The sequence below is a fragment of the Chiloscyllium punctatum genome, chromosome 40, assembly GCF_047496795.1.
Source record: "Chiloscyllium punctatum isolate Juve2018m chromosome 40, sChiPun1.3, whole genome shotgun sequence".
NCBI classification, from domain to species: domain Eukaryota; kingdom Metazoa; phylum Chordata; class Chondrichthyes; order Orectolobiformes; family Hemiscylliidae; genus Chiloscyllium; species Chiloscyllium punctatum.
The window spans coordinates 16,310,465-16,335,335 of NC_092778.1; the positions used below are offsets into that span (position 1 = coordinate 16,310,465).

The window sequence follows — 24,871 nt, forward strand, 5'->3', positions numbered from 1 at the left end:
CACAGAGACGTACACAAACACACATCTTATTCACCTACACACTTTGTACCTTATGACTTAATTTCTTCATACTCACTTTGCACAAACTAGTTTACCAATTCTCTATCCACACTAATATACTACCCCCTGACTTCACTCTTATCAAGTAGCCTGGCGTGCAGGACCTTATCAAACACCTTTGGGAGAGGAGAGGTGATCAGATGTTCCAAGTGAGAGAGTAGGCAGAATGGGATTAGTAGTTTGGCAGGATGAAGTGGGTAGGCATCATTGAGTGGATATGATACATGCAACGATGAGAGCAGTAGTTCATGTATCTTGGTGAAATGCATGTGCAGTGGTGCAGTTTGATTGAGTGTTGGCCTGTGAGTGCAATACAGCTGAGCCCAGAAAATCATTAAATCCTTCCTGCATTGCTATGCATTGTGTTTTGCACAGGATACTGCACTGAGAGGGCGCTATCTCAGAATGCAGAGTACTGGGCTAATGGTAAGATTCTTGGTAGTGTAAGTGAGCAGAGAGATCTCAGTGTCCAGGTACATAGATCCTTGAAAGTTGCCACCCAGGTTGAAGAAGGCATACGGTGTGTTCGCTTTTATTGGTAGAGGGACTGAGTTTCGGAACCATGAGGTCATGCTGCAGCTGTACAAAACTCTGGTGCTGCCACATTTAGAGTATTGCATACAATGGGAGATAGCTTTAAATTAAGGGGCGATAGATATTGGACAGATGTCAGAGGTGGTTACTTTACTCAGAGAGTAATAGGGGTGTGGAACGCACTGCCTGCAACTCACCCACTTTAAAGGCATTTAAATGTTCATTTTATAGGCATATGGATGAGAGTAGAACAGTGTAGGTTAGATGGGCTTCAGATTGGTTCCACAGGTCAGCGCAACATCATGGACTGAAGGGTCTATACTGCGCTGTAATGTTCTATGTTCTATTTCATTCCAAGCTGGCTGGGTCAGGCGGCAAGGCCCCCTCAGGAGGATTCAGCACTGTCCTACTCTCTACCACCCTGTCCTTCATCACCTCCAAGTCCCTGTTGGTAAACTGGGGAGCTAACGTTTCTTTCTCAGCCCCTTCCTTTTTGGAGGACCACATGTGAAGTGTTGTCCCCAGCTTGCAGCTTACACAAGATGGGCTTCAATGAGACTGGCTTGTTTTGAGATGAATAGTGGAGGGTTGCTGAGAAAAGTCACAATGTACAATGATGGACCAGGCACCATCAATCTCACTCAAGAAATCACCTTGCCAAAAAAAATGGGAAAATTCGTCCCTTAATCTTTATTTGGGGCATAAATTGACAAATAGGATTGTCTTGATCTTAACAAATTTTACTTTATTATTTTGAATAAGATCTAGATTATTATCACCCAAAGTTTATGTTAAAATTTACAAGAATTCTGATTTCATGATCAACTGAGGTGCAAAAAATAGTCAAGTTAAAGTGAAATAGTACAAGTGCTGCAGGTCTGAAATAAAAATAGTAAGTGCTGGGGAAATTCAGCAGGTCTGACAGAATCTGTAGAGAGAGTTTAGGTTTTGCATGCCATGACTCTTTATCAGATGCTTGTTGCTAATTTTGCTTTACTACAAAATATACAGGCCAGGTTTTAACTCTGTGTAAGTGGCTGTCTTTATTTTGAGTAAGTTATATTATTGGTGTGCCTATACAGCTGAAAGTTAAATTGTGTTTTTTAAAAATAATTAACCAGTAATTAGAAAAGAAAAGTATTTCTTACCTGCTCAAAATTTAACTTTAATATTTAATTTATTTTCAGATAAAGATGTGTAAACTATATTTACATAGATAAATATATACTTGAAAAAGAATGTTTTCAATATTTTGTGAATTTTATTTAATGTTGAAAATTTGGTTCCTCAGCTGATTTGCATGACCAGAAGGCTGAATTCCAGTGGAAAACCAGGGAATATTTCTGCCTTGCCTGAGGATGTCTTGCTGTTCTATGAGTAAGATATGCAAGTTTTATTTTGTGCTTTCTTCTGTATAAACCACTAATTAGAATCCCTGCAGTGTAGAAGCAGGCGATTCCGTTCATCGAGTTGGCACTGACCCTCTGAAAAACATCCCATTCAAATCCGCACCGCCCCCCCCCCCACAATTCTTCCATTTCCCATTGCTAATCCATCTAACCTGCACACCCCTGGACACTAAGGGCAATCTCCCATGACCAATCCACCTAACCTGCACATCTTTGAACTATGTGAGGAGAGCAGAGTACCCTGGAAACCCATTCAGACGCAGGAAGAATGTGCAAACGCTACACAGCTAGTCACCCAAGGGTGGGATCGAACCTGAATCCTCCTGTTTGAGGTAGCATTGCTAATCACTTTGCTGCCATGCTGCCCAATTGATTCATAACAGAAGGTCAAAATGCAAATCGGGGTAATCCATTCAAATACTTTTAGGGGAATTTTATGTGAGCTGGTGAGCTTGTCTCCTTTGGAAAAAGCCCACTGAACTATAGGCCAGTCAGTATCCCAGGAGTGGAGGTATTGGCTGACAGCTCTTTTGCTCAGCAGCGTGACCAAGGAGGCAGTGGCTGATACCACAATGGCACCAAGGACAGGCCAAGTACCACAGAGTTAAGTGATGGTGGGGAGATTTCACAGGGCGAGGGCTCATGAGAAGTGAGGACCTCAGCAACAAGTACCCTGAATTCCCTTTCCCAATGCTGAATTCCTCAATAAGACACTGCCTTTCAACAACGGACCTCGCCATGGAGACCACATCAACCCTCACAGGTTTGATTTCCATGTTTTAACAGCTTCACTTGAGTTATTACCAGCAGAAAAGGAAAGACCCTCCCCCCCCCCCCCCCCCCAACTTAATGGACATTAATTCCCCTTCTAACTGCTAATTTGGCAGTGTGTCGGGGGGAAGGCTATCCACTGATGGGTGAAAGTAGTTACAATACATAAGCGAGAATTAAAAGTTGTGTTTAATCCATCATGAAGTAGACTTTAACCTGGGATATTCACCGTTTTCTTTTTCTTAGCCCTGAGACATTCGCAAATGAACCCTGTGAAAATTTCGTCCGGGCAGTTGGACGAGCCAACATTACTATTTTATCTCGAGGATCAGCAAGAAGGAAGAATCTGTTGACAAATGCTCAAAGATGCCTGGTGAGCTCAAATGTCTATTCTGGACTAACATCTGTACTTGATAATATTAACATAATGGGATCAATGTTCATTGTACATGTTGATGGTCAGTACCTGTCCACTATAAAGTCTATCTGCCATTAATTCCTGTCCCCTGTTTGTAAAGTAATGATGTTTCTCAGTTACCAGTTGCAAAACTCCACCTCAGATTATCAATGAGCATTTTTAAATACTTTGCAAAACACATAATGATTCTGTTTGGAACGTTCAATCTCTTCTACGTCTTACAATTTTGACTTTGCCAGCTCCCGATTAAATAAACAGGTTATTGCTGGTGTCACAGTTGAGGAGGCAATGGACTGATGGTGTTATCGCTAAACAATTAATCCTGAAACTCAGCCAATGTTCTGGGGGACCTGGGTTCAAATCCTGTCATGGCAGATGGTGAAATTTGAATTCAGTAAAAGAATCTGGAATTAAGGGTATTATGATTACCATGAAGCCATTGTCAATTGTCAGAGGAGGGAAAAAAACACATTTAATTCGCCAATGTCCCATTGGGGAAGGACGCTCCCATTCTTTCCTGGGATGGCCTACATGTGACTCCAGACCCACAGTGATGTTGTTGACTCTTAACTGCCCTCTGGGCAATTAGGGATGGACCATAAATGCTGACCTAGTCAGAGCTGCCTATATCCCATGAGTGAATAAATTGGAAAGTTCAACTTGGTGTGTTTGTATGTGGAAAAATAGTTTCTTGTTAATCTGCAACAGGGAACAAGTCATTGAGTATTTTCTTATCGTAAGTAAAGGTTAAACACCAATGAACTCATTTTATTTCCCTCCTGGCATATAAGAGATCTGCAATTAATCTTAGAACTCTTGCAATCAAGAAGCAACAATTTTTAAAAATCTGAAAAAACCCAGGAATTCAGTCCATTAGCTAGTATCTATGGAGAGAACAGACCAGTTCCATTTTTAGCTGCAGTTTCTTTTTTGGGACCTGCAAAGCTTTTTAACTTTATTTCAGGGAAGCAGGCCCATTGAACAAAGTCGAGCATTCATTCACAAAGTGTTTCATGTGGTTCACAAAATGACATCATTTTTGAAAATCAATTGGACATGAATAGGTTTACAATGTTGTCCTAGGATGTTGCTGAAGCAGTGAGATGTGAACTCCATAAGACCATAAGACATAAGAGTGGAAGTAAGGCCATTCGGCCCATCGAGTCCACTCCGCCATTTAATCTTGGCTGATGGGCATTTCAACTCCACTTACCAGCATTCTCCCCTTAGCCCTTAATTCCTTGTGACATCAAGAATTTATCAATCTCGGCCTTGAAGCCATTTAGCGTCCCAGCCTTCACTGCACTCTGCGGTAATGAATTTCACAGGCCCACCACTCTCTGGCTGAAGAAATGTCTCCGCATTTTCTGTTCTGAATTTACCCCCTCTAATTCTAAGGCTGTGCCCACGGGACCTCGTCTCCTTGCCTAACGGAAACAATTTCCTAGCGTCCACCCTTTCCAAGCCATGTATTATCTTGTAACATTCTGTTCGATCTCCCCTTAACCTTCTAAACTCCAATGAATACAATCCCAGGATCCTCAGCCGTTCTTCGTATGTTAGACCTGCCATTCCAGGGATCATCCATGTGAATCCCCGCTGGACACGCTCCAGTGCCAGTATGTCCCTCCTGAGGTGTGGGGCCCAAAACTGGACACAGTACTCCAAATGGGGCCTAACCAGAGCTTTATAAAGGCTCAGTTGCACATGCCTGTGAGGATAAATTTCCTCAGACCTTTCCCACAAAGTTGCCAAAACTGGTGATAATTTGCCAGAAACACTGTTTGAACTTAATAATCAGGTCTAAGACATCTCTGCAAGAGTTCCTCAGAATAGTGTCTGAGACTCAGTCATCATAGGGTTGCTCAGTGGTTAACACTGCTGTCTCACAATACTGCAGATGCAGGTTCAATTCCAGCCTCGGGTGACTGTCTGTGTGGTGTTTTCACATTCACTTTGTGTCTGAGTAGGTTTCCTCTGAGAGCTATACTTTCCTCCCACAATCCAAAGATGTGCAGGATAGGTGGATTAGCCATGCTATATGTAGGGTTACAGAATAGGGTAGGATGATGGGTCTGGGTGGGATGCTATTCAGAGGATCGATGTGGACTTGATGGGCTGAATGGCCTGCTTCCACACTGTAGGGATTCTATGATTGTCAGCTGCTTCATCAATGACCTTACCTTCTTCATAAGGTCAAAAGTGAGGATGTTCGTTGATGACTGTATAATGTTCAGCACCATTCATGGCTCCTCAGATCTTGAGGGAGTCAGTATCCATATGTGGAAAATAACATGTGGCAGACAATGATCAAATCCAGCAGTAGAGAATTTGAACATCACCCATTGACCTTCAATGGCATTACTATTGTTGAATACCTGTCAACATTCATGGGGGGTTACCATGGACGAGAAACTGAACTCAATCTGCCTTACAAACAATGTGGCTACAAGAACAGGTCAGTGGCTAGGAATTCTGATGCAAGTAACTTGACTCCTGTATCTGCAATCCGCAAGTCAGGAATGTAACAGTATACTCTCCATTTGTCTGGATGGCTGCAGATCCAACAGTACTCAAGAGACTTAGAGTCATAGAAACATACCCTATGGGTCCAATTCGCCCACACTGACCAGATATCCTAAATTAATCCAGTCCCATTTGCCAGCATTTGGCCCATAATCCCTCTAAACCCTTCCTATTCATATACCCATCCAGATGCCTTTTAAATGTTGTAATTGTACCAGCCTCCACCACTTCCTCTGACAGCTCATTCCAGACACACATCACTCTGAGTGAAACTGTTGCCCCTTAGGTCCATTTTAAATCGTTCCCCTCTCACCTTAAACCTATACCCTCTGGTTTTGAACTCCCCTACTCTGGGGAAAAGACCTTGGCTGTACACCCTATCTATGCCTCTCATGATTTTAAAAATCTCTATAAAATCATCCCTCAAGCATCAGAGGCTGAGGAAAAGAAATACTGGCCTATTCTGTGTCTCCCTGTAAATCAAATTTTCCAACCCCAGAAACGTGCTTGTAAACCTTTTCTGAACCCTTTCAAACATTTCACAACATCTTTCCTATAGCAGGGAGACCTGAACTGAACACAGTATTGTGGAAGTGGCCGACCCAATTTCCTGTACAGCCGCAACATGACTACCCAGTTCCTATACTCAATGCACTGACCAATAATGGCAAGCGTAGCGAAGATCTCTTTGTTTGGCAACACTGCCCAGGACCTTGCCATTAAGTGTTTAAATCCTGCCCTGATTTGCCTTACCAAAATGCAGCATCTCACATTTATCTAAATCAAACTTCATCTGCCACTCCTTGGCCCATTTGCCAATCTGTTTAAGATCCCCTTGTACTCTGAGGTAACCTTCTTCGCTGTCCACTACACCTCCAATTTTGGTGTCACTTGCAAATTTATTAACTGTATGTTGGGGAGAGATGTCAAAGAGCAGTCTTGAATTCTTCATTCAGAAGAGGGAGAGGTCAAAGACTACTCCAAATCTGGTTTTCATGTGGACCCCAGTCACCCTTTTAAACACAACTCAGATTGGAAGACAAATCAATGACGCTGTAATTTCCCCAATGGGATACAACATTTTTATTCGTTACTGGTGTTAGTAATTGTAATAATTACAAGCAACATTGCGTTGTTCCTTCCCCCTTAATCCCTATGTCCAATCATATGAAACTGCTGACCAATGATGGACACCTCTACAGACAGCCTGGGGTTCCCCATAATGGTATACCCAATATATTATCAGGCCTTGGTTCTTACGATGTTTCCCATTCATTATACTCTTTTTCAGACATTTCCCAGACTTGCTTGTCTCTAAGGACTGCTCAAATTCTGTTATGCATTGTATTCATTGCTATCCCTATCAAATTCTGTTATTCATCTTCTGTTTCTGATTGTCCTAATCACAGGAGATACACAAGGAGATTAGCTGTTACTAACAACTACAAGATTTATAATATTAGTTTTAATATAAAGTTAGTTATATGTAAGGCTTTCTGGTTACACCTATTGTTAGCATTCTTTAGCCAACGAGTTGTGAGCAGTTACTTTCATACCTGACTTTTGTGGATGACTAAACACTGTCCATCTACCTTGCAGCTGCACTATAATTGATTCCAGTCACATGCTAAGATGAAATTTACTTACTCTGAATATTCTACATTAACTTCTTTTTCTAAAAAGACAACAACTATCCATTAATAAGACTTAACTCAATCAATTCTCACAGTTCAATGAACTTGTCTAAACTAGAATTTTACAAGACATAATCTTGTCATTCTTTAAACTTATCATTTGTCACTGTTATTGTGGAATCATACTTTTCTTTTTAATGCTTGCCACAAACGTTAGGCTGTCTATTCCCAATCAGCTTTTATAAAACTGTCTCCTAAAGACATTTGCAGCTGTTGTTTGTGCAGAACACCCTGTATATTAATTTGTATGATTCTTTGTTCAAAATAGACCCTGTCACCTTGGGGTCTCTCCTTCTCAAAGCTGCCTTTAAGCTTAACTTATTACCTCAGCTAATTCTGTTGTTGCAGCCATTTTTATGCCAATGGGTGGGTGTTTTGTGCTCCTTCTGACCACAGCTATTCTGTTCTTCCTATGGCCCCAAAACCATGCCTCTTATATTCACATCCAAATGTCAACATCCAGGGGAGTGCAGCCACTTAATTGGCAGCCTATCCACCAACTTCAACATTAATTCCCTTAACCACCAGCACAAAATAGTCTGATCTACAAGATTCCTAGTGGCAGCTTGTCCAAGTTCCTACCAAACCCATGACTTCTACCTCACAGGACACTGGCAAAAGATGCTAAGGGATCCCGCTCCCTGGAAATTCTCCTTTGAGTCACACATGATCATGACCTTGAAGTATATTACAGTTCCCTCAATGCAACTGGGTCAAAAACCTGGAACTCCCTCCCTATTAGTACTGTGAATGTACCTATGTCTCCAAGGATAGCAGCAGGTCAAGAAGGCAACTCACCACCAATCTCCCAAGTGTGCATATTAAAATGGTGGGCCTAGCCAGCAGTGCACCCATCCTAAGAACAAATTAAAAACAAGAAGGTTGTGCTGAAGCTATGGTAACAGATTGGAAAAAAACCCTAAGAAATGCCTTAGCGCATTATTCCATCTCAGGCATACCTGCCAAACCAAAAAGCGCATCAGATATTTTCAAAGCTCAGGGAAGTTAGTATTTAAATCCCTTCATCCACCCTTACTGGCTGTTTTACTGTGGAACTGACAGACTAGTGAGAGTAGCATTTCCAGAAATTCAGGAACAAGTTGACAAAATTGACAATAGCTTATTCAAGACTGACAAACAGTAGATTGGTGATGGGGCCACTGCCCTTCATCATTTACAGTTGTCCTTTGCAGTGAGTTTGAAATCTGCAGAATTTGTAGATGAGACTAAATTTGCAAGTGTTGTCAATTCAAAGGAAGAATGCACAAAGTACAGGATGACATTAATAAACTTGCAAGGATAATAGGGAAGTGAAACACAATGTGAATGTCTATGAGATAGCATATCTTAGATCAGGAGGAGGCTGCTTTGCCCCTTGAGCCGTCTCTGCTATTGATCTGATTACTTCTTATTTCTACCAACCTCCTGTAACCTTTTACATCCTTGCTTGTTAAGAATCTACCTATTACTGCCTAAAAATAGTCCAAGAATAACCTTATACCACCAAGGAAGAGCATTACAAAGACTTATGACTTACTCTAATAAGGATATTTCCTCATCTCTATCTTCAGTGGGTGACTGCTAATTCTTAAAAAATTCTTGTTCTAGAATCCCTCTTCTATATTACAATTAAGTTGCCTCTTAGTCTTCTAAACTTCAGTGGATACAATCCTAACCTGTCCAACGCATCCTCATAAGACAGCCTGCCATTTCAGATGTTAGATGAGTAAATCTTTGAACAGCTTCCAATACAGTTAAATCTTTACACAAATAAGGGTACTAGGAGAAAGTGAGGACTGCAGATGCTGGAGACCAGAGTTGAAAAGTGTAGTGCTGGAAAAGCGCAGCAGGCCAGGCATCATCCGAGGAGCAGGATTGTCCTGCTCCTTGGATGCTGCCTGGCCTGCTGCGCTTTTCCAGCACCACACTTTTCAACACAAATAAGGATACTAATAGTATACTCTTTATGTAGTCTCTCCAGGATCTGTATAGCTAAATAATTTGATCATGGGGTGTCCACTCTCATTGCCTTTGAACTGAGTAGCTTACTAGGCCCCTTCAGAGAGCAGTTCGGAATTTATGGGTTTTTATGGGTCTGGAATTGCACATAAGTTGGACCAAGCAAGAATGGCAGATTTCCTTCCTTTCCTGAAGGATATTCATGAACACGACAGCTTCACATGACAAACAAAAATAGATTCACAGTCATCCTTGCTGGGAGTAGTTTTTGGTTCCAGACTGATTAACTGACTTTAAATTCCCTTTGCTGTCACTATTTGAATTTGAGCATTCGTCATTGGTCCAGTGGTCGTATCACTACACCACCATCTCCAACTTAGTGTTAGCATTGTGAATCCAGTACGTGTCATCTTCAGAACTGTCAGATTTGAAATGTCACCTCAGTTTCTCTGTCCACCGATGCTGCCAGACCTGCTGAGTTTGTGCAGCATTTTCTATTTCCTCCACGGACCCTTTGTTCACTGTGTGTTTGGAATCTCAAGCCTGACAATCATGCTGGGGTTCAGGTAGCGAACTAAGTGTTAACGTCACCTTTCTTTGGACTTAGATCTCCGAAGTCTGTGGCAGAATCCTGATTTACAGAATTCCTTGCATCTTTCCAACCTTTTGTCAAACGTCCCACCCATTCCCAGCCAGCTAGCTAGCTAGTTAAACTCCCAGCATATTTAGCTGTAAAACCTTTCCTTGCTGCCAAAGAAATTATAAATAGCCCAAGAATATCTAAGACTGACTGAACGAAGAAAGGGAACAATAATGGAAAACAAAATACAGCCTGCTTCCTTACCATTTTTATATGTATTCCTCCTTTCAGAAATTTTCCAATGAAAATCTGTCAAAAGATAATGTGACAATCTTGAACAATTTGACCTGTGACTATGAGGGAGACATCAAAACAGCTGACATTTCTATATTAGAGACTTTGAAAAATTGTGTCGAGTATACACCCGCTCAGCGCGATGCTATTGACTTCCTGCTGAACCAAAATAGCACATTTGGGTAAGCTTTAACCGTTTCCTTTCCTTTCAGAGGGCAGTGTTACGAACATAGGCACAGTGTATACTTGTTCTTCTCTAGCTTCATGTTTATTGTGTATTGTTAAAGTATGCTGAGATTTTGAAAAATGGTTTGCACTGAACATAGTCCAATAACACTTAGATAAAACAAATGAGGGAGATTTTAGTATTTATTTTTGTTCAGGATTAATGCACTACAAGAGATTGATTATATAAAAAGCTTTATTCAAGTTAAATCTGTTATATAGTTGGCATTGTATTATGAGGGTTATGTGACTTTTTAGAACATGCAATATTGGACTTTTTTATTACATTACAAGAATGAATTTGTAACTAAACCTGAGTTTAGTACAGTTTTGTTTTATGGTGTCTGCATTTTTAAAGTAAAAAGCAACTTTGACCTATGTATTGTTCTGTGATGTTTAACATGTAATTTTATTTGAATAAAATACCTTCACATATTAGAATACATCTCGAGCTCTGCATTTTGATTTTGTAATAATTTAGTGCTGTTTTTTCATGTGCCTTCAGTGATCCCTCCAATTGGACTGAGTCCACTCTGGAAAATTTAGGGTCACTCGTCTTCGCTATACACGGAAGTACATGGAACAAAGTCAGAAAGGTATAAAACTATTTTTAAAAAAAGCTTTGAAATTATGTTAACTTGACTTAAAATCTCTGATGGTCTACCCACAATAAATGCAATAAAAATCTTTATAAGTATCTAAGTCGAAATGTGTGATGCTGGAAAACCACAGCAGGTCAGACAGCATCCGATGAGCAGGAGCATTGATGTTTTGGGCATGAGCCCTTCATCAGGAATGTGGGGAGGGAAGAAAGAGGCTGGCAGATAAATATGAGTGGGGGCATGGTTGGTGAGGGGAAGGTAGCTGGGAAGGCGATAAGTAGAAACAGGTGGAGTGTGATAGTGATCGGTTGGAGATTTTCTTGCCCATCCAAACACCTCATCTATTGTGTCTATTGGTCTAGATGTGGTCTCTTCAATGTTGGGGAGACAGGACGCCAACTCGTGGTACGTTTCTGGGAACATCTCTGGGACATACACACCAAATAACCCCACAGTCCAAATAACTCAATTTCAACTCCCCCTCCCACTCCGCTAAGGACATGTAAGTCCTCGACTGCCAAATCCAAGCTACCTGATAACTGGAGGAAGAACACCTCATCCTCCTCCTTGGGACCCTCTAACCACACGGAATCAATGTAGATTTCACCAGTTTCTTTATCTCCCCTCCCCCCACTTTATCCCAGATCCAACCCTCCACTCAGCACCACCCTCATGACCTGTGCCACCTGTCAATCTCCCTTCCCACCTATCCGCTCCACCCTCCCCTGCAACCTATCACTATCAACCCCCACCTGCATCGACCTATTGCCTTCCCAGCTACCTTGCCCCCACCCCTCCTATTTATCTCAGCTTCCCCCCCCCCCCCCGCCCCGCCCCACCAAACATTCTTGATAAAGGGCTTATGCCTGAAATATCGATTCTCCTGATGCTGTTTGATCCCCTGTGCTTCTCCAGTGCCACACTTTTTGACTCTGATTTCCAGCACTTGCAGTCCTCATTTTCTCCTAAGTGAGTATCTAGCCTGTAGTATTATAATTAGCTGATTTGCAGTATGTTTGTAAGCTGGAATTTCCATTAAATACTCTCCAATTATTTGCTTTCCTGATGATTTGATGATTTGATGATTAGACTTCATTGCACAGCCTGCTGTTGTCTGCTTGTTTGTTTTCCTGTCCCTCTGTTCATGTCTCTGTCCATGGTATTGTTGCACCATGACCAGATTGAAACTGATTATCCATTGGTGTCTATGCTCTGTTAGCCAACGTGGTGTCCCTCCATTAAGATCAGTAGCGGAGATTCCAATTTAGCATCTTTCCCATTTATTTTAATTATCAGATTTTAAGCTCATTAGTGAACGCATGCCAAAGTTAAGTTTCCAGAACTCTCTTTATATTTTCATTTTCTTATTTTACTGTCCCAAATATTACTACGTCAGCATAGTTAGCTCTCAGAGTCAACATTTTTACAGCACAGAAAGAAGCCAGCTTTGTCTACACTGGTCATCAAACATCCAACTATTGTGATCCCATTTTCCAGCACTTGGCCTGTCACTTTGTATGCTGTGGCATTTCAACAGTTCATCAAAATAGTTCTTAGATATCTGGAGAGTTCCTGCCTCTACCCACCTTTTAGGCAGTGAGCTCCAGGTAGCCACAACACTGGGTGAACTTTTGTTTCACCAAATCCCCTCTAACCTTTCTACTCACCTTAAAACTGAGTCCCGTAGTTATTGACACCTCCACTAAGTGGAAACAGTTCCCCCTATGCATCCTGTCGTGTTCCTCTGAATTTTGTATGTCTCAATCGGATTCCTCATCAGCCTTCTCCGCTCTAAGGAAAGCAGCCCCAATGTACCTCGTCCCTCTTAGCAGAACTACTCCAGCCCAGGCAACATCCTGGTGAGACTCCTGTTGAGAGCAATCACAGCCTTACTATAGTGTGGTGACGAGAGCCGCACATGGTACTCCAGCTGAGGCCTCATTAACATTGTATACAGTGTTGAAAGCAAAAAGTGCTGGAGATCACAGCGGGTCAGGTAGCATCCATGGAGAGAAAGCAAGCTCACGTTTCGACTCTTCATCAGAGCTGATATGTGGTCTGTTCTTTACCACTGGCTAGGAAACATCTAATTGCAGATATTAGCAACAATGGCAGTCGGGACCATTTTGGTGTTGGGTGTACCCAGAATGAAGCCAAGAAAACATTTAATTTATTGAGAAAGTAATTTATTAAGAAAACAAGGCAGTTTTTTTTAATGGATATACATGAAGGGTACTCCAGGACACAACAGCTCCTCTGATAAGTGTAAACTTTACCAAGTTTACTAAGTCTTGTATTTTACGTGCTATCTTTCTAAAAATGGAAACTTGGTTAATGGTGCTTTTCTCTCCACAGACTGTCATTTTAAAAGGCTTGCGACAGTATGTGAGGAGACAGTCTAGATATCAACTCCAACAAAAGCAAGCCCTTCTCTCGAGACTGTTCCTGCAAACGAGATCAAGAAGGGAAACTGGTGTGTGATCACATGTGTAATGCTGCCAATTCTGGTTGGAAATGTTCTTGCAGATTTAATTCATTGGCATTCTAATCACATTACCTGTAATTGTGTCATGATTATTTAATTATTGTAGCTCTCTCCCTTTCTCCTTGGATTCAGATTCTTTGCAAAGGTTTTGCAATTCTGCACTGGCTGATCTGCACTTAAGACTTGACATGGCATGCTTAACAAGAACTAAACAGGGCAGCCGCACAAAGGGCTCAGTGTTTAACACTCTACTGACTGACAGGGCACGTCATCATAAACTCAGCTCAGCAACATTTCTAAATAAGCATGGACACGATCTCAATAAGAGAGAGAATCTTCATGAAATTGTAAAAATTGCTGCCAGAGAAGGCTAAGTTGACACAGATGATTATGCCAGTGATTTCTCTACTTCTGCAACTTTGCGATCATTTCATATTTCTCCTTTTACAAGTATTTGTCCTATTTGCTGTTAAAGAGTGTTTGGCATTCACCTCAATCGGCATTTGCCAGGAAGAATTCAGTGCTTTAATAGCTCTTAGTTCAAGTCTGTCCCAGGAGCATTTCAACCTCTCTCCCCTAATTTGCCATTTGCCATTCATTGAAGGCAGTATGTGACCCAGAATATATTCCCAATGTTTCATATCTTCCTTTACTGGTCCTCTATCCATGATGTGGAGATGCCAGTGTTGGACTGGGGTGGACAAAGTCAGAAGCCACATGACACCGGGTTATAGTCCAACAGGTTTATTTGAAATCACAAGCTTTCTGAGTGCCCCTCTTTCGCAGCTTGTGATTGCAAGTAAACCTGATGGGACTATAACCTGGTGACACGTGGCTTCTGACTTGATTCTTTATCGGCATTTCTCCATCCACAATGTTGTTGCTGCTTTGCACGATTTTAAATTTTGTTCTTAATTCCTTCCCTTAGCCGTGTTAAAGTTACAGATGACATAGCAAAGAGATGGCTTATTGGTGGTCTCCAAAAATAAATCGAGGAAATTAGAATCTCACTTGTGTAGCCCTGATCTATAGGAGCTTGGAGTTCTGTTACTCAGTAGGTTTTCCTGCTATTGGTCCTGGGTGCGCTGTATGACTCCAACAGCACCTTGAGGAAGTTAAGTTGCTTTCCACTCCTGACATACAATGCATCCCTATCCAGTTTTCCTCCATGTGGTGTGCCCAGACAGAGCAAAATGTCCACGTTCAATGACACATTCAACATTCCCATAGGTGAGGCAATCAAAGGTTAGAGCGCTTCTAATGGCTCAGTGGGTCAATGTACCATCTGGTGTGTTGTCCAGCCGTAAAATGTTAGATGACCTTTGGTGCTGGAGAACTTACTGATGCTCACAGTTTTCACTTGGGAACAATTCTGGAAAGCCTCACCACAGCATAACATGCAATCCAGCAGGATAAATGTAAATGTTTTGATTTTTACACTAATCACTCTTTTCTTAATGATTGTATTCACAGGATGTACAAGTGAACAAATAATAGCAGCAATGACTTTTGATGTAATGCTACCTGCACAATATAGTCCAAATGATTTGAATGCCTGCCTGGACAATAATATCCTAAAGGATCGACTGTCTCAGCTGGGAACTCTTGCATTTTCAAAAGAACAGCTAGAAGTTCTCAAAACCAAACTGAGTGAGGTAAAGATACATGATGTGAAAATAATTGGCATGGATAGGGTAAATAGACAAGGTCTTTTCACTGAGGTGAACAAGTCCAGAACTATTTGGCATAGATTCAGGGTGAGAGGGGAAAGATTTAAGAGTGGAGGGGAAACCACAGGTGCAACTTTTTCACGCAGAGGGTGGTGTGTGTATGGAATAGGAACTGGTGGAGGCTGGTATAATTATAACATTTAAAAGGCATGTGGATGGGTATTTGAATAGGAACGCTTTGAGGCATATGGGCCAAGTGCTGGCAAATAGGACGAGATTAGTTTAGGATATCTGGTTGGCATGGACAAGTTGGACTGGAGGGTCTGTTTCAGTGCTGTACATCTCTGATTATGACTCTAATTGTTGCAAGTTTAACAAAAAAAACTAACGAGATATGTGCCTTTGTACAGGTGAAGTGAACATTTGGTGTAGGAGATATCATTTCAAAGAGAATTCCCCACAAATCATAAGGTTTACATTTAAACAGTAAATACTTTAATGTTTTCTTAATGATTATGCTTGTCTATTTTATTGTAGAATGTGAATTCTTTTTTGCCTGTTCTGCCATTGTATCTCAGGAATTTACCTTTGTCAATATCTTTAAATAGTAAAGCAGCCGGTTCTGATGGAAACCCTTGTGGACTTGATAGCCTTTTCTTACAGCAGCCAAACTGATAGAATGAAGTTGTTTGTTTTGAATCAGTGTGGGAATAAGAGAAGGCCACTCAGCCCCCATTCAATTTGATTACATTTGATCTGCACCTTAACTCCAATTTGCCATGCTTGTTCCACATTTTTTGATACACTGGCGTGAAGTAAATGACTGATAGCTGTCTTGACTATTTGTGTTAGCCTGGGGTCCACAGTCATTTGTGGAGAAAGAGCTCCAGGCTGACACCCTTTCTTCCTGGCTTTTCAATAGAGAGGAATCTTGATTATCTGAACAAGATGGACGGGTACTGTTTCGTTCGGATAATTGATTATTTGGTTAATTGATTCAGTGCCTGTCCTCTGGGGCTCGGAGTTTTCAGAAGTTTCCTTTCTTCCTCACTCTATCTGCCTTGCTCCCTCTCTCTGTCTCAGGGTGTGTTTCTGAGCAGACACACATTTGTGTACAATGGACCTGCAGCATTGCTGTAGTCTGCCACCCACCCCGATCAGCTCAATGGGATTGACACAGCGAGCACTTGCTAAGTCTGCTTCCCGTTGAGGAGACAAGGCAGCAACACATCACGTGCAAGCCCCGCCCCTGTGAGCCCCCTGCTCCCGCTCCCAGATCCAACAGTAAGTCTGATACTGCCTATGGGGTGGTGAGTCTCAAAATAGAACGCACACACACAAACACACACACACACAACTTTTCCCTGCAGCATTTTGACAGGACAATATTGGAAAGATTATCTGGGTTGGGGGGTTTAGGGTAAATCCCTGTGTGGAACTCCAGGGAAATTGTGGAGGGGGGGAGAGAGAGGGGGGGTAGTCAGTCATTTGAGATGGTGCCTGGGCGCCCATCGATGTCCAGGACTGTTCTCTGCAGCACTTCAGTAAGATGAGTTTGTTTTTAATCATTGTAAACAAAAGACGCAATCAGTGTTGGAAGCACTTCTTTGACGTAATGTTTCTATCGGGACCTTGAGATCTCCTTTGGATAATCCGAAATTCGGATAACTGATATTTGGATAATCAAGGTTCCTCTGTATTAACTGGAATAATGCAAAGAGAATTGGTTTACTATGAAAATAAGCAACCAAATTCCTTCCCAGTCAGTTCTTTTTTAAAATTATTCCAGAGTTGGAATTATCATTTTATAACTTAGCAGCTTAAAATCATGATGACTGGATGTAGTGATTGTAATGTGTTCAGCCAGGTGGACTTTATTGAATACGAGTTCCCTGACTGAGGCTGTTAACCTGGTCCATGTAGGGAGCCCTGTGACAGATAAAACGAGGAGATGCTGACAATCTGATAGCTGACCCTGAAGAGGCAATACTAAAGTCAAGGACCATCTGTGTGTCAATACCGGGTGACTTGGTGATGAGATACCAGCCTGTTTGGGGTTATTTCACTGAACGTCCAGGCTGATGATTTGATTCAGCATTGCTAATTGGGAGTAGTGCCCATAAGAAGCATGTTCCAAGAAAGCACTGGTTCTAGGCTTGTGATGTTACAATCTACATTCCTGGCAGGCGGTACTTCCTGATGACCAGTTACTTCTTTCCTCTCCTTGCTGGCAATAATAGTCTGAAAAGTGTCCATTCGTTTCAGCACTTTTGGTTGCTGGTAAAATTCATTTGCATTTGGGAGGTATAGGAATTCTGGTTTCTGAGATATGCTTCCTGAGAGGGACACACTCCTAGAGATTTGAGCCAAGTCTCGAAATGTTAATAATCCATGGCAACGATATCGGAATTCTGTTGAGACACAAGATATTATTTTAGATGTTAGATCAGTGGAGGAGAGACACGGAAATACAGATGTGCATCTACACTTTTCAGCACACACTTACTTACAGCACTAGAGTCAATAATGATAGATAAATCTATTAGGTCATTAACCAGGAATGGCAGTCAAGGACATGAATGAACAAAGACAGAGAATGCTGGAGAAACTTAGGAGGTCTCGCAGCGTCTGTGGAGAGAGAAGCAGAGTTTTATTAGATTGGATTCCCTACAGTGTGGAAACAGGCCCTTTGGCCCAACAAGTCCACACCGACCCTCCGAAGAGCAACCCACCCAGACCCATTCCCCTATACCTAACACTATGGGCAATTTAGCATGGCCAATTCACCTAACCTGCACATTTTTGGACTATGGGAGGAAACCCACGCAGACACAGGGAGAATGTGCAAACTCCACACAGACAGTTGCCTGAGGCGGGAATTGAACCCGGGTCTCTGGTGGTGTGAGGGAGCAGTGCTAACCACTGTGCCACCGTGCCGCCCATTTTATGTTAATGTTTAGTGTCCTGTATGACTGTTTTTCAGAACTCTGCCCTGCTCTGTTTCTCCAGTATTCATTTTGTTTCAGATTTCCAGCATCCACAGTATGATACCTTTATTCAAGCGCACACAGTGAAGATATAAACCTATGTAGATAGAGTACCTCATCCAATTATAAGAGGTCAAATTCATCCTCGTATAGAAGACAAAAAGCACCTATTGGATCCTCTTTGTAGACTTCACGGGAGAATAGGAAATAGTTCGATTCTTTCAACTTCTTTCCTCTCCCTTTTCAAAAGAAAATAGTACAGAAAATGGGTTTGTGTTTATTGTGAAATAATGTCATACTTTGAGTATTTTAGTGCCAGTATCAGGCAATACCCCAGATTGGCTCCAATGTAAGAGAAATGGGAGTTCTACATCTAGAGAGAAAAAAAAGCTGGGAGACAGAATATTTCTTAACTGCTAAGTGTTGGAGAGTAAGTTTCCAAAGGGACATCATGTGTCCTTGTTCATAAATCACTAAAAGCTAAAGTGCATTTAAAACAATCAGTAGGGAAGGAAAATGGTATGTTGATAAGGGTCTTTGAGTACAGCCATAAAGATGTCTTAAGTGCTGAAAGGTGTGTGATTGTTTTTTTAGTTTAAATTTTAAACTAGAGGTATTGGTCTATTCTTGTGAAAAAAAGTTAAAAATTAACCAGATAGATCTTTCCATGATTTTAAACCAATATATAACTCCTGATGTGTTATTGATACTCTGGGGTTTAACAACTAGTGAGAGAAAATACTAAGCCATTAGTTTAGCAGAGGCCAGGAAGAGGAAGATAGTTAGAGATTTTGGGTAGTTTGAGGAAGACCTGGCTGGGATCAGAAGCAAGTAAGTCTCTCATAGAAAAAGGAAATAGTTTAGAGCAGTTAAGGAAATTGGTTATCTTAGTGACGGAGTTTTGTCTGTGAAACATCCAGATCAGAAGTGTTTGGTTAGAAATTGGTTATTCAAAGACTGAGAATATCTAAGCTTTCAGTTGTGAGAGTGGTCAAGGTAAAAGGTTCCACAGATTACGAGACCAGAAAAGTGAAGATGCAATTAAGTCAAACCTATTGATTTGATGGGGAATGAATTTCTCTGGATTTTGTTTAACTGTAAAGTGTTGGCATTAGAGAGTAGATTGGATTTTGTTTTGCTGTGTTTGTTTTGAAGTCTTTGAAGCTGTTACATTTAGAAAGAGCTTGGTTTATTTTATTTTACTTTTGTTTCTTTTGCATTTTTTGTGGTTGAAACCAAATGTGCGGTTGAAATGTTATGGTTCAGTGAAAGACCAGTACCATTGAAAACTAAGTGAAATATGATCTGTCAAGCCCAGACTTTATTTCTACCCTGCAGGGTTATGGAAGTTCAATCAATGAGCATATTCAAGACTGAAATCAATATGTTTCTAGAGACTAGTGAGATCAAGGGATATGTGGATAACGTGGGAAAGTGACAATGAGGTGGATAATCCCATGGAATGGAGGAACAGGTTCAATGGGCTGAATGTCCTGCATCAATCCTTACAATTTTTGTTCCAAATCCCGAGTTGCCCAGAAATCTTGCAAGAAAGCTAGAATTTCTCTGGGCAACAGACTCCTGAACAACCTGCAATGCAGTTTACATAAATGGTTCTCCAGGGCATGAGTGGATTTTCCAACTAATTTAAATCAATAGATTAGCCAAATCTGTTGGAAAATCCTAATCAATTGCCTCCTTGTGCAAATTATAATAAATATAAAAGCTTTTGGACCGTCTGTGGAATTAACTTCCTGAGGAAGTGGTAGATATGGGTACAATTACAAATTTTAAAATACATTTGGATAAGTACATGGGAAGGAAAGGTTTGGAGAGAAATGGGCCTAATGCAGGCAGGTGGGCCCAGTTTAGTTTGGGATTATGGTCAGCATGGACTGGTTGGATGGAAGGGTCTGTTTCCATGCTTTATGACTCGATAGAAAATGATCAATGTTTAGTTCCTTTTTTTTTCTTAATCATGCACAATGTGAACAATGTTATAATTCGTCTCTAATTTTTATCTGGCTTAATCATTTTGATAAATGATCACAGACCTAAAACATTAGAAGCTAGCTAACCATTTTCTGTTTACATTTTCTCACCCTGAATATTTCTGAAACAGATTTATCCAGCCGGACTACCAGAAGAGAAAATTCAGCTGCTGGGATTCATTGCTGTGGTGTACAACTCTACAGAGATCAGCACTTGGAATATAACCAAAGTGGAAACTGTTTCTGCTCTACTGCCAAACAGCCAGAGTGATATCACGGTATAGCAACTCAAAAGAAATTTTTAACAAAAATAATTAAGTTGAGGGATTGTCTTGGTTGAAAGAGAGTCTGGCTTTAAACTCAGACAGTCTGGATTGGGATCTTATTTGTTTCTGAATATGGGGAAATATAGGGCAGAAGACAAATCTGCAATAGAGTCAGTTGGATTGATATTAGACTGACATTTCTTTGCTTTCTTTCAATATTTAACAGAGGATTACAGTTGAAAACATGAATTATCATTTTTATTGACATCCCATAATGGAGAACTGTTTTATAGTTTGCCAACGGCCTAATGGCTCCTGTGGGGAATTTTGCTCCTTTTAAAAGGCTGCTCCCAAAATGGAAACGTGGACTTTGCAGATAGAGCTTTCAATTTATTGCCCCAGATATTCCAATGGCCAGATAGTTGTAGGAGAAGTGTTGTACATTAGTACCATCTGGAGGTAGCAGCTGACTTTGCCGGAAGTGTCCAGGAAGTTCCAAAGTCTGGAACCCTCCAAGAAAGTATCATAATTTTGGGGATGTTGGAGAGTTCCAATTCAGCCGAGCTTAACGGTTTGGTGTGAATTCGAGAAATCTGCTTCAACTCCTAGATATCTATTAAACTGAACGACTAAACTCAACCCAGCTGGATCCAACACCCTCCTTCCCCACATTCCAAACTGGCACCAACCACTGTCCCTCTTTCCCAACTCGTTAGTTCCTCAAGCCAAACATTAGCACTCATCCACATCTCTGGTATCTCACCGAGATGGCACCCAAACTCCTTCACCTACCGTTCCCCCTTATTGCCCACTTGTCTCCGACCCACAACAATAGAAGAGCCCAGCACATCAGTGAAAAAGATAAGGCTGAAGCATTTGCAGCAATCTTCAGCCAGGAGTGCTGACTGGATGATTCATCTCGGTCTCCTCCAATGGTCCCCAACATCCCAGATGCCACTCTTTAGCCAATTCGATTCACTCCACGTGAAATCAAGAAATGGTTGGAGAGGCATTGGACACTGCAAAGGTAATGGACTCTGATATCATTCAGCATAGTACTGAAGACTTTTATTCCAGAACTTGCTGCTCCCCTACCTAAGCTGTGCCAGTGCAGTTACAACACTGGCATCTACCCAACAATGTGAAAAATTGTCTAGGTATGTCCTGTACACAAAAAGCAGGACAAATTCAATCCAGCCAATTAATTCACCATCAATCAACAGTGCTATCAAGCAACACCTACTCAGCAATAACCTGCTCGCTGATGCCCTGTTTGGGTTCTGCCAAGGCCACTCAACTCCTGACCTCATTACAACCTTGGTTTAATCGTGGACAAAAAAGCTAAATTCCAGGGCTGCAGAACATTTTTGTGGGAGTTCCTCAGGGTAGTCTCCTACGCCCAACCATCTTCAGCTGCTTCATTAGTGACTTTCCCTCTGTCATAAGGTCAGAAGTGAGAATGTTCATGGTGCAGACATCAATGTTCAGCACCATTTGCAATTGCTCAGATATTAAACAGTACAGGGCTACATACAGCAAGATATGGACAATATCCAGGTTTGGACCAATAACATAATTCTATTTACATTCCCAATGAAGAGCTTATGCTCAAAACATCAACTCTAATGCTCCTCGGATGCTGCCTGACCTTTTCCAGCACCACACATTTTGACTCTGTTCTCCAGCATCTGCAGTCCTCACTTTAACAAGTGGCAAATAACATTTGTGGAGAAAGTGAGGACTGCAGATGCTGGAGATCAGAGCTGAAAATGTGTTGCTGGAAAAGCGCAGCAGGTCAGGCAGCATCCAAGGAGCAGGAGAATCGACGTTTCGGGCATCAGCCCTTCTTCAGGAATTTGTACCAAGCAATGACCATCTCCAATAAGATAGAATCTAATTATTGGTCCTTCACTCGATGGCATCACTGAATCCCGACAGTGTAACACCCTGGATGTTACCACTGACCAGAAATTTAACTGGACTAGTCATATCAATACAGTGGCTACAAGAGCAGGTTAGTGCCTAGGAATATTGCAGCAAGTAACTCACCGCCTGACTCTGTAACACCTGTCCACCATCTACAAGGCACAAGTCAGGAGTGTGATGAAATACTCCCCACTTGTCTGCAGCAGTGCAGCACCAACAACACTCATAGATATTGACACTGTCCAGGAGAAAGCTGCCCACTTTATTGGCACCATACCCAGAACATTCACTCACTCCACCACCAAGACTGTGTAGCAGTGGCATGTACCATCTACAAGATGCACTGCAGAAATTCACCAAGGCTCCTCATACAGCACCTTCAGAACCTACAACTACTACCATCCAGAAGGACAAGGGCAGCAGATACAAGGGAAATACACAGCCAGCAAGTTCCTCTCCAAACCACTCACCATCTGGGGGCGGCAAGGTGGCTCAGTGATTAGCACTGCTGTCTCACAGCACCAGGGTCCCAGGTTCAATTCCAGCCTTGGGCGACTGTCTGTGTGGAGGTTGCACATTCTCCCTGTGTCTATGTGGGTTTCCTGCCACAGTCCAAAGATGTGCAGGTCAGGTGACTTGCCCATAGTGTTAGGTGCATTAGTCAGATGGAAATGGGTGTGGGTGGGTTACTCTTCAGAGGTTTGGTGTGGACTGGTTGGGCTGAAGGGCCTGTTTCTGCACTGTAGGGAATCTAATCTAATTTAAAATCCTCACATGGGAAATATATCGCTGTTCCTTCACTGTCGCTGGGTCAATATCCTGAAACCCATTTCCGAATGGCAATGTGGATCTACCTACAGACTGTAGCATTTCAAGAAGACACCACCTCCTTGAGCATTTATGGATGGACAATAAGTGCTGGCTCAGCCAACGATGCCCACATCTAGAGAGTGAATTTTAAAAAAAGGTTTCATAACATCATCAGAATACCTGGGCAATTATCCCTAAGATCAGAACTCAAATCTAGTCGAAAGATTCTTTGTGAAATATTTAGCTCACCCAACTCAGCAAGTGCAGATATTGAACTCACAGTTCCTATAAATTGATAATCTCAACTGAACAGGCCATCCAGATTTGCTGCAAAGTGAAAAGAAAGTGTTCTCCTAATTAAACTTTCAGATTGAGGTTAGACATTAAACAGAACACACTGAAGGCAGTCTTGATTCTGCAATAACAGATACCGTTGTACTAACAAAGTGTCATAACTGAATACTCTCTGGTACTGAAGAATGAAAGAAAAATGATAAATACTAACCAAAAAGAATAAATTAAAATACACTGAAATCTTTGTCATGGGAAATTCACTTCGATAGAAGATCACTTGCCGTGGCTACAGTCATGCTTTTAACATTCTGTCGCTCTAATACACAGAGAAAAGCAATTGTTTCAAGGTACTTGGAAGCGGGTGGAGTGTTAGATGCAAATGTGTTGAATTTGATTGGTGGAAATGTGCTGTGTCTTCTTGATGAAAGCCAAATCCAGGCAATCAACGCCACTGAAATCAGGTAAGTGTTCCTTATATCCAGGATGCTGAGAATTAGTTACCTGTACTCTGTGTTTATGTGGCCGTTGTTAGGGGCCAGACACCCTCAAAATAGCTTAAGCAGGTAGCCTAGCCTTAGCTTTTTCTTATTTTTAAAGGCAAATGTGAAGTGCCTGTTCCAGATGCAATGTGAGTGCTTAAACTACTCAACATTAAGCAAAACACAATTTATTTAAACACTGTATTTAAAATACAAACAAAAAAAGAGGAATTTGGGATAACATAACTCTATTAGAAAACCGAATAGAATAATACATACAGTAACTATTACTAATAAACTGTTCCAATATAGTAACATCCCATAAAGACCCCCTTTGGCAAAAAGGCAAATTCAGAAAACTTATTTTGTCTCACCTGCAATCTAGCAGCCTAGGAAGAGAACACTCAGCTGTAATCAAAAACCAGCTTCCAAATCTTCATGCCCACAACAGGAACAGCTCTGTTGAAACTTCAACAACAACTGCTTAAAGTTTAAAAAATGTAAAATGAGAAGTCCTGGTCTGAGAGAGCTGGCTACTGCTTCTATTGTTCCAATTTTAAAAATGAAAAATGAAACAACCTGTTTATGTTGCCACAGAGTATTCAGCACCTCTTATTCAATCTCTCTCTTCAAAAAACAGCAGGACAAAATAACCTCTTAAGGCCACAGCATCATCACACCACGTAAATGTCTCAGTGCTAACCCACACAGGAACTCATTTTTTTGCACTGATTCCCTTCAACAAGGGCCTGGAAATTTGCAATCATTTTCCAATTCTCCAAAGGCTCTCAGCAAGAAAATATAATTTTGAATTGGTCTTGAGGTCTACTTGCTTCAGTTAGATTTTAATTCCCTTAAAGGCCTGTTTCAACACAACACAGAAAGATGCAC

At 41.4% G+C, this 24,871-nt stretch overlaps 1 protein-coding gene and 1 long non-coding RNA gene across 2 annotated transcripts in view; one reads left to right on the top strand and one right to left on the bottom strand.

The window, feature by feature from the left end:
- The window catches only part of LOC140464383 (uncharacterized), a 486,266-nt gene that overhangs the window by 456,479 nt on the left and 4,916 nt on the right, over positions 1-24,871 (top strand). Inside the window, exons 307-314 of the mRNA XM_072559375.1 lie at positions 1,886-1,971; positions 3,021-3,147; positions 10,243-10,427; positions 10,976-11,066; positions 13,428-13,545; positions 15,031-15,212; positions 20,337-20,483; positions 23,829-23,962. Of these exons, the coding sequence (XP_072415476.1) occupies positions 1,886-1,971; positions 3,021-3,147; positions 10,243-10,427; positions 10,976-11,066; positions 13,428-13,545; positions 15,031-15,212; positions 20,337-20,483; positions 23,829-23,962 (1,070 nt within the window). The remainder of the gene's footprint in view (positions 1-1,885; positions 1,972-3,020; positions 3,148-10,242; positions 10,428-10,975; positions 11,067-13,427; positions 13,546-15,030; positions 15,213-20,336; positions 20,484-23,828; positions 23,963-24,871) is intronic.
- LOC140464385 (uncharacterized) overlaps positions 16,497-24,871 on the bottom strand; it is a 29,153-nt gene continuing 20,778 nt past the window's right edge. The window contains exon 3 of the long non-coding RNA XR_011954920.1: positions 16,497-17,638. This is a non-coding gene — a long non-coding RNA (uncharacterized lncRNA). The remainder of the gene's footprint in view (positions 17,639-24,871) is intronic.